This window comes from Mus pahari, chromosome 11 (genome assembly GCF_900095145.1).
Source record: "Mus pahari chromosome 11, PAHARI_EIJ_v1.1, whole genome shotgun sequence".
NCBI lineage: Eukaryota > Metazoa > Chordata > Mammalia > Rodentia > Muridae > Mus > Mus pahari.
This window is the reverse complement of record NC_034600.1, coordinates 75,732,367-75,742,389: the sequence shown is the minus strand read 5'-3', so window position 1 is coordinate 75,742,389 and position 10,023 is coordinate 75,732,367. Positions and strand designations below refer to the sequence as shown.

Below are 10,023 nucleotides of genomic sequence, written 5' to 3'. Positions count from 1 at the left end.
CCTGCCTCTGCCTCCCAAGTGCTGGGATTAAAGGCGTGCGCCACCACGCCCGGCTTGTACTGTCTATTTTTAAGTTTTCCTACTTCGATCCATTTTTTTCGGCATTACTATATAATAACTTTTTCCTAAGATAATTGGGGTTTCCTGAGTGCCACAGCACTCATGTGAAGATCAGAGAATGACTTGGGGGAGTCCTCTCTGCTGCCACGTGGGTCCCAGGAATCTAACTCAGGTGGTCTTGGTAGCGGTCACCTCTACCTGCTGGTCTCTCAGTGGCCCACACCTAACCATTACTTTTCACTGTTTCAGGTTTACGCAAACGGCATTCGTAACATCGACCTTCACTACATCATTCGTAAGCTGGCGGCTCCAGTGATCTCTGTGCTCTTACTTTCCCTCTGTATACCATATGTCATAGCTTCTGGCGTGGTTCCTTTATTAGGTGGGTAATGCTGGTTGTGAACCTTTCAAAGATACTTTCATTAGAACATTAAAGCACACACAAAGTTCAAAAAAGAGTTTGCTGTAATTTTGGCTGATTGGAACAGCCTACTTCTTTTTTATAGTATAATTATTGAGGTATATTACAGTTTTCCCATTGATAGTATGTAGACTTAAGAGTTATAATTTGATTACCACACTAAAATCTTTTCTTACATGTTCATGTGTGTATTAGAAATTTCTTAGTGAGGGTATATGATGCATGCCTAGTAATCCTAGCATTCAGGAGGCTGAAGCTTTAAGATTGTAAGGTTGAGACCAGTTTGTACTACACATCAAGATCCTGTCTCAGTGGAAAAGGGAAAAATAGATTTTATTGTACCTATTGGGAAACACTTTTTATTGTTGTTGTTTTTTGTTTTTTTTTTTTTTTCCAAGACAGAGATTCTTTGTGCATCCTTGTCTGTCCTGGAACTAGCTCTGTAGACAAGACTGTCCTCAAACTCCTGCCTGCCTCTGCCTCCTGAGTGCTGAGATTAAAGGCACATGCTACTGCCCTGGAAACAGGAGTAGTGGTAGTAAATGAATAAAATTAGTAGTAAAGTGCTTATATGGCACTGTCTTGGTGCTTTACATAGATTATTACTCGTGTGTGTGTGTGTGTGTGTGTGTGTGTGTGTGTGTGTAAGTAAGAGCAGTTTCAGATATCATTACTTGGAAAACAATAAGGAACTGTCCACCTTATTTTGAAATGTTATTTTATTCACTCGAAGCTCACTTCTAGGCAAAGCTGGCTAGCTGTTGAGCCCTAAGGATTTATGTTTCTGCCTCTGCAGCAATGTTATTACAGGCATGACCATCACACCAAGATTTTCTATGTAAATTCAGGGGTCAGACCCAGGCCCTCCACTGTCTAGCCCATCTTCCCCAGCTCCTGTATGTTGTTCTTAGAGGATTTTTTGAAGGTTTTATCAATTTCAATTTAGAGATGAGGAAATTGAAGTTCATAGAGATTGTGCATCTTCCACAAATTGTAGATTTTAAGGAAGAAAGATTCAAGCTATGCTGGGCTCCAGCTTGCACAGGTCTTTCACTACAGTGGAGGAGTGATGTTTGGATCATCCAGTTATGAGGCTTAGTCTCACTTTCTTTGTAATACTTCCTCTGCCTTTAAAGCCTTCCCTATTTGAAAGAAGAGTTAAAACAAGCTAAATTTTGAAAAGGAAGTATTTGAGTGTTACAAAAATGAATACATGTTTTTTGATGTTCTGTGTTTGGAAGTATGGGAAGGCAATCTCAAGTTGCCTTTGAACTTGCTGTGTAGATGACAGAGGCCTTGAGTTTTTCATCCTCCTGTCTGTCTCCCTATTGCTGGCTATCTTAGTTAGGGTTTTATTGCTGTTGAAGAGACACTATGACCAATATATCCCTTATGGAAAACATAATTGGAGCTGGCTTAGTTTCAGTGGTTTAGTCCATTATTATTATGGTGCATGGCAGCATCTAGCTAGACTTGGTGCTGGAGAAGGAGCTGCGAGTTCTATATCTTGATTTGAAGGCAACAGAAGACTGACTGTGTTTCACACTTGGTGTAGCTTGAGCATATAATGACTTCAAATCTGCCTCTGCAGTGACACACTTCCTCCAACAAGGCCACACTTCCTAATAGTGCCACTTCCTATGGGCCAAGCATTCACACATGAGTTTGGGGTTATAGATGTGCTCCATTTTGCCTGGTTTTATGCTGTGGTGCAGAGTATGGAACCCAGGGCTCTGTTCATACTAGCCAACCACTCTAGCATTTGACATCCCTGGCCAGCTCGTTCATTGTATAGGCATAGTCCTTGTCATTGAACTTAAGGCCTCACACAGACTAGGCAAGCACCTGTTCCCTGCTCTATATAAGCACAGGATTTTAGGTTTTTAAAAAGGTGACAGAGCTGAAATACATAAATGAAACCACCAACTTCTTGTGGAGTCCAGGACCTCTGCACGTGATGAAACTCATAGAGCACCTGCCTGCACTCCCTTATGTCACAAGAGAGAAGCAGATGGTAGCATGAGGCCAGCAGAGTATTTGTGGAAACCTCTCTGACTGCACCCAGACTCCTCTTCCTAAAGAAAAAAAGACATTTTGTATTCCTAAATAAATACAAAACCACTTGTATTTATTCTCTCTCCATTAGTTTAAATCTGGAAGGGTATAGCATCACACGGATTCTGTGGCCAGTGGCTGTTGCAGGAAGGTTGCTCTGGAGTTTGGTGTGATCCATGCTAGGTTTCTGTGGGCCCAAGTGTCTTTTCCACAGATCACTCTGGTTTTGTTTCAGTTGTCTCCAGAGTCACTGTATTGGTTTTTTTGTTGTTGTTGTTGTTTTTGTTTTTCGTTTGTTTGTTTTTGTTTTTTCCTTATACACAGATACACATAAGCACATCCCTTACCTAAGTAGAACTCAGTTTCATCTCGGGCATAAACACCTTCAGTTTTAAGAAGAGCCGTGTGCTCTCTTTGGTTCTGGCTTGTAGCCAGCAAAAATGGCCTTGCATTAAAGCTTTCTAGACAAATTGGTTTTTTTTAGAAGTCCTGTTCCCAGCCAGTCTCCACAGACACCAAGATGACAGAAAGATCAGACCTCATTCTTAATGCACAGGCTCATTGGCCCATTTTCTATTGCTTTAATAAAGGTGTCTTTGTATGATTTTACAGATGTTACTGTGGAAATGCAGAACTTAGTTCACATTAAAATTGTCTTTGTTTTAACAGGTGTTACTGCAGAGATGCAGAACTTAGTTCACCGGCGGATTTACCCGTTTTTATTGATGGTCGTTGTGCTGATGGGAATCCTGTCCTTCCAGGTCCGCCAGTTTAAGCGCCTTTATGAACACATTAAAAATGACAAGTAAGTCTAGAACACTCTTAAGATGGTGTCATTTTGTGGGTTTTGTGCTTGGCTTAGGATTTTATTGCTATGATGAGGGGCACCATGACCATAGCAACTCTTATAAAGGAAAACATTTAATTGGGGCTAGTTTATAGTTAAGATATTTAGTCCGTTATCATCATGGTGGGAAGCATGGCAGACATGATGCTGAAATAGTGGAGAGTATTACATCTTGACCTGAAGGCACTAGAAGACTACGTTTCATACTTGGAGGTGCTTGTGCATATATGAGACCTCAAAGCTCACCCCTACAGTGACACACTTCCTCCAACAAGGCCACACCTATTCCAACAAGACCACACCTCCTAACAGTGGCACTCCTTGTAAGCCTTTGGAGGCCGTTTTTATTCAAACAACCTCTGTGCTTAGTATGGTTAATTATATGAGAAAAATGCTCATCTAGTGGACATACTATGATATAGCATCAGCAGGACTTGTGAACAGATTGAGTGCATGGAGTGTTCATGGCTGGAGGTGGCCTAGTAAAGGATAAAACCGTGGCCTTCCCGTAACTCCAGACAAGTCTGAGTCCTCTGCTCTCGTGGTTTACAAAGAAAGCCAGTGTATAACTGCCTGTACCTGTTTGCCTGGGATCCATCACATCACTATTAGCAGCACCGCCCTTCGTTTGTACTTACTCTGAGGATTCCTAAGAGGAATGTTTTCAAGAAGGAAATTTAAATTGTTCAAGACTTCTCTGAAAAATGTACCAACAGTAAAAATACAAGTACTGTTAGGTGGGGAATAAAGAGGGTGTTTCCTGCCTCCATCCTTCTCCATGCTGGAGACCCACTGTCCTTAGGCTTGTCCAGAAGCTGAGATAGATGTCTATCTGAAGGATTGTAGGCCTTGACAGGAAAACGATAGATGGAAGTCAGGGTTAGAGGTAATGGTGAGAAGCCACGTGCCAAAGCCTTTGTCCCAGGGCTTTGTATGCATTCCTTTTTTCAAAATAATCAGGTGGCATGACACTGCCATTCTTGTGTCACTAAAAAGTAAACTGAGGTCCCAGCCCCTGTTCCTGACAGCTCATCACATGCAGACTCCACTTTTCACAAGTGTATGTCTGCCTCTAGTGGCCCGACCCAGGTCTACACTGGAGCCTGCAGTGGGTGCTCTCACGGGTGTGCTGGGCTCTGACAGCTTGCTGCCCTTCGCCTTGGTGGTGGTGGTGGGGAGGCTCTCCAGCTCACTGCTCCGTACCTCACTGCTGTAGCCCACCCTGTTTGCCACAGCCTTTCCCTTCTTCCCGGCATGCAGGGTAGCCACATGGATTCAGTCTCCCCAGCTACCTTTGACCTCCCTGAAATCTGCCTCTCATTGCTCCTTTGCTCTAGACAAGAGGTTTTCAGGTCCTGCTTTTTTCCTGTCTCAGCTATTTGCCTGCGCTATTTGAGGTCTGCTCCCTAAAATCTCAGCACTAAGGTAAAGCATAATCCTTAGCAAAATGAAGAAAGGAACCCCTTGCACGTGTTCGGTCTACAGTGATGAGCACTCCTAACCTCCCCAGTGTAGTAACAACCCCGCCACTGAGCATTGTGTGCAGTCTCCACAGCTCTGACCTTCCCACAAACCCCACCTTACGGCAGACCTTCCTCCAACGTGCTGGCCTGTGTGTTCGCTCTAGACGCCCCTCTAGCCTGTCTCTTGAAAGGTTGCTAGTAAGCTGCTGTGAATAGTTAACAAGGTGTCACTGGGAGAATGGCATATGTGTGAGTCACGCAGGAAAGTGACCACCCTGTTTTTGTACTCTAGGTACCTTGTGGGACAGCGCCTGGTGAACTATGAGCGCAAATCTGGCAAGCAAGGCCCGTCTACACCGCCTCTGGTGTCGTCCCAAGAATAAAGTGCTTGTCTCAGCTCCTTGAGCTTCTCCTTGCCTTTTCGTGTCCTTTGTTGTGGACTTCTCACTTGGAGATTCTCCTGTGATCTCAGCGTTGTTTAAGTTAAATGTACTTGACTTGTGTCCTCAGCATTCAGAGAGCAGCGCACCCGGCACTCCTGCTCCTCCCTGCGTCTGCCGACATCACTGCTGTCTGAGATCTGTACATGTGTAAATAGGAGTTCCTTGATGCCCTAAGACCTTGGATTAAACAGAATGTGCATTGTACATCTTTAACAAATGTATATTAATTTATTAAATCTAGTTGTCACTTTATTTTGGACCTGCTGTGATCTCGACAGGAAATGTGCCACAGAGCAGTAGTGTATAGGCGGGACCTTGAGTGACATCTTTGGAGCACAGTGCGTGGTGTTGCCAGCAGTCCTCACCAGGTAACTGTGTCCTGTCCTTGGCTGGCCAGTCCTTCCTTACCGGGAGCCAGATGAGCAGTGGGGCCTGTGGTAGGGGGCGTGGACAGAGTGCCTCACCGACAGTCGTATTTGGGAATTATTACATGTAACACCAAAGCTGTTGTACATTTTCTACTGCCTGATTGTTTTCATGTGTCTGTGTTTGTAATATTGTATAGTATATTGTGCTAGATGAGGAAATTATTTTTAATTTTGATAATTTAATATTTCTAGTGATCAGCATTGGGAGTCGGGGTTTTTGTGCTTGTTAGGGGCATGTCTATACTTAGAAAGGTAAACTACAAATGAAGATTTTTTTTTATTGACCTCCTCCCCTTCCATACAGCTCTTTCTTTTTGTCAGCAGTGGCCAAAAGTGTCATGCGGATGAGAAATCTAAAGGGATGTCATCACCGACAGGATCAGTTGTGACAGGTCAAGGCCCCAGGCTGTGGTGTGAGGCCGACTGTATCAAGGACGCTGAGTAGAACATCCTGCCGTGCTGGCAGCACACTGCAGCGGAGGCTCAGTTAGTACACCAGGAAACCCCTGTTCTTAAGGCATGGTGTTTACAGTAAGCCGCAAATAAAACCAAGTTTTATTTGTTTGAAAGGAAGCAGACTGAGTTGGCCTTCGCCATAGGAATGAGTTGCATTGGAGAAATGCTGTGAGATTTTAGAGAATTTAATACTCAGAGGAAGCCTGGTTCCCCTAGCCCAAGCTTCATGTTTAAAGTGTAAAAGATTAGGATGGTTGTACGTCATCCAAGTGTTTAATGGTAAAGGTGTATTGTAAGGATAGTGCTAGAAGCTTTTGTAGACTGTAAAGAGTTCCATGGAGTATTAAACCCATAGTTCGAAAGGTCTGAGGGCCCCCCCCCACCTCCAAATACAAAGCCAAACAGAAGATTAAGAGCAATGCTTTCTGGTTTTGTTCGTTTTGTTCTTAAATTCACTAAGTAATAAGCAAATACTTTGTTTAAAGCAGCATTATATTTAAAAAACAAAAACAGTTTTGCCATGGGTCCAGTGTTAACACTGTCATTTTGTAATAGCCTTTCTCTCCTGTGTAAAGGAAGGTTCTTCTAGCAAACCTACCTTCACTCTCAGACTTTGTCCTTCCATAAAGAATTAGCATTTTAAAATGCAGTGCCACCTGTCAAAGGGAATATGTCTGTAAAACCTAATCTTTTGAGGAAAAATATGCTGATATATTGGACATATAACATTTAGGTTTCATTTTTTATTTTTAAACAATTTATGGATCTACCACAAACAGTTAAACATTCTCAATCATCTGGAATTGTAAGTGAACCTTATTGGATGCTTTGTTGAGAACAAACACAAACAGCGCCGATTGCCAAGGTGTGCCCCATTTCACTGGCGGGGCCTGCCCTCTTCCTGAGGAACTCCTGGGCCTGCAGGTGGGCTTTGTCCAGTGGCTTTCAGGAAGATAATGTCCTCATGGGGATTTATTGTGCATAACACTTGCTAGGTTGACATGCAGGTTTTATTCAACAATATCATAAACATTTAAAACCCTCAGTTCAGAAGGTGTTCCTGTTTGCTGCCAGGCTTTACAGGAAATTTATAAAGAGTTGTACATCATTTTGAATTAGGCTAACACCCAGTCTTCAAGGAAGTTTACTAGGAAAGACCTTTGTGCTTCATTATTGATAATTTGAAGACAAATCACCACGTGGGATTAGTTTTACATGACCAGTTATCAGTCGGTCACTTCGAAATATATAGTTGTTCATTATTAACAAATTATGGTTTGATTTTTAAACTGCAAAGTACTAATAGTTTAGATGAAAACTGAAGAAAATGCCAATGTAAAATTTGTGTGTAGCTAGCCTTAAAGTTCCATGTTTATAGTTGTGGTCCCAGCCCCCACTCCTGTTCTCTGGGGGTGGGGTAGGGAGATAAGACATGTATTGAACAGTAATTTTTGTTTTAACATTCAGTATAGCTGTTGTTACTGTGAATTCTCATGACGGTCCCTCCCCTCATGGGACAATCCTATGAGTTTATCAGACATGTCGCTTCTGTGTCACACAAATGCTTTATTAAAGTATATTCCTAAATTCAGGTTGAGCTGATGAATTTTTAAGACAAACACAAAATGCGCATTGGCCATTTGTACCCTGTTGTGTTTGCAGACACAGGAGCCGGTGCCGTTATGCAAGAACTCAGGCACTCGTCAAGGTGCTCCACATTAGCTCCTCCTCCTTCCTCTCCTCTGGGTGGAGAGTATCAGGCTAGTTACTGTGATGCTCAGAGTTCTTGTTTAAAACAATCCTCTAGGATCTTAACTGTTCAGTCATTATCAAGGGGAGAGATGGAAACATAGTACCACTGAAGTGTTACTAGAGACCTCATCTGTGAAGGGTCTTTAAATTCTATGCTTAAACTGCCCTGTAGCAGCGCACTTAATTTGCCCTGCCAATCAGATGTTTTGTTTCAGCTTACTGCTGTTGTTGTCAAACATTTAAACAGCTGTTGTGAGTAAGGGCTTCTTCAGATACTCTCCAATAATAGCTTTGGCATTAATATAAAAATAAGACAGTATACATGTATATGTATGTCTCCATTCCTGTCTGTTTGAGTGCCTCATTTTGTAATCATGACAGTCCTATAGAACCTTAGATGGAAACGAGTGACTAAGGCCTAGGGGTGTCTGTTTAGGAGTGAACTAGAACACTTAGTGATGTGGGAGGTCGGTTTTCTATTACAGTAAACACCTGTACCCAGATCAATTTTATGTGTATATATTCAAAAATGCTCCCTTTTTTATGTGGTCATTTGTTGCCTTCTGAGTTAAGAGAACAGAATTGAATAAAGTGAATGTTAGTTGTAGCCTTGTTTTCTTTTTGGTTGTGTGTTTCCTTTGATGTAAGATTGCTTTTTAATTTCTAAAAGTTTGAGGCTGGTGCTGTGATACATGTGTGTGGCCCAGCTAGCTGGGAAACAGGCAGGAGGATTGCTGGATCCTGGGTGACAGGAAGGCCCCACCCCAAAAGAATATAGGTGTTGAAAGAAAAACAGTTATCTGAAGCTTCACAGTCGGTGGGAAGTGTTGCCGCAGAGGACACGTCTGCCCCTGCCCATGCACTCGAATGGACCGAGAGCATTGCTACTGGAAGGCATGAAGCATCTCCACTTGGGCCACAGGGTGACACCGCCGTGAGCCATCACTTTGGGACACATCAGAAACCGTTTTATGTCATTGCCTACATGCCTGAGAAGGAAAGGGTTGCACGACCTTTTCTCCTTTATGATCGTGAGATCTTTTGATTTTAGGGGCCATTTCTAGTTTTTCTAAGTTCAAGTTTTTCAAAAGCTTTCAACATTTTTCTCATCTCCACCCAATTAAATACATTGTTGTGTAATGTAGGAGTGGTGGGACAATGCTCTTTGAACCACAGACCTCTTTAATCTGTGAAGTTGAAAGGATATCAATACTCACAACTGGTTATTTCCTGAAACAGTGATTAGGAGAGTCGATGTGTTAAGTGACCAAAGATGTCTGCCTCCAAGGACCACAAGTGGAGAACAGATAGTAACCAGAAGATGGAAGAGAGAAGTCAGCTGCCCAAGCCAGCACACAGGACTCCGGGGAGACCACTGGGACCTAGCTGCTTCCTCAGTGGGCTCTATAGGTCTGCATACATACACACCTAATCCTCCATCAACCTCCCCCTGCTACTCTGCAAGCCTTTAAAACCATGGGTAGGCCGTCACCAAGGCACAGGCCCCCTCTGCATCAATTTATGTTGTTTAGCCATTGTGTTGTTTTTGTTTTATTTTTCTCCTTTGCTTATACAACCGTGCCTAAGAGTTTCTGCTCATTCATTTATGCTTTAGGACGTACTTGGAGGAGGCTTCTTGCTTAGGAGGCCATTTCCTTACCATAGTGTGTCTGGTAAAACAGACACTCCCGTGTGGATTCCACACAACGGGGCATGGATGCTGAAAAAAAAAAGTGAAGTATTTGGACTGGTAACAGAATGAAAAGCAAACGTTCATACTACAGATATGTACAAAAGAACTAATGGTAACTTCTGTAGGGAAAAAAAGTTCAATGTAGGCTAGGCACACGTTTTTTTTTTTTAGATACAACAGCAAAATACAATTCATTTAAGAAAACAAAAGTTGAATTGTCACAATTTATACCTAAGAGACTTCTAGGAAAAAAAGAACAGATATTCTCACAGCCAGATGGTTTTACAATCTTTCCTGCTTCACCAGTCACGTGGTGGTGGTGGTGGTGGTGGTGGTGGTGGTGGTGGGGTGTGTGGGGGGGGGGCATACTTGTGGCTGCTTTGTTTTGATTTGGTTTGGTTTTTT

At 42.8% G+C, this 10,023-nt stretch overlaps 1 protein-coding gene across 2 annotated transcripts in view; it reads left to right on the top strand.

Moving 5' to 3' along the window:
• The window catches only part of March6 (membrane associated ring-CH-type finger 6), a 73,629-nt gene extending 65,097 nt beyond the window's left edge, over positions 1 to 8,532 (top strand). The window contains exons 24-26 of one of the 2 annotated variants that reach the window (XM_029543877.1): positions 310 to 442; positions 3,206 to 3,341; positions 5,139 to 8,532. In XM_029543877.1, coding sequence (XP_029399737.1) covers positions 310 to 442; positions 3,206 to 3,341; positions 5,139 to 5,229 — 360 coding nt within the window. In that variant the 3' untranslated portion in view covers positions 5,230 to 8,532. The remainder of the gene's footprint in view (positions 1 to 309; positions 443 to 3,205; positions 3,342 to 5,138) is intronic. The other variant, XM_021208272.2, reaches the window with a different exon arrangement.
• The last annotated feature ends 1,491 nt before the right edge of the window (positions 8,533 to 10,023 follow it).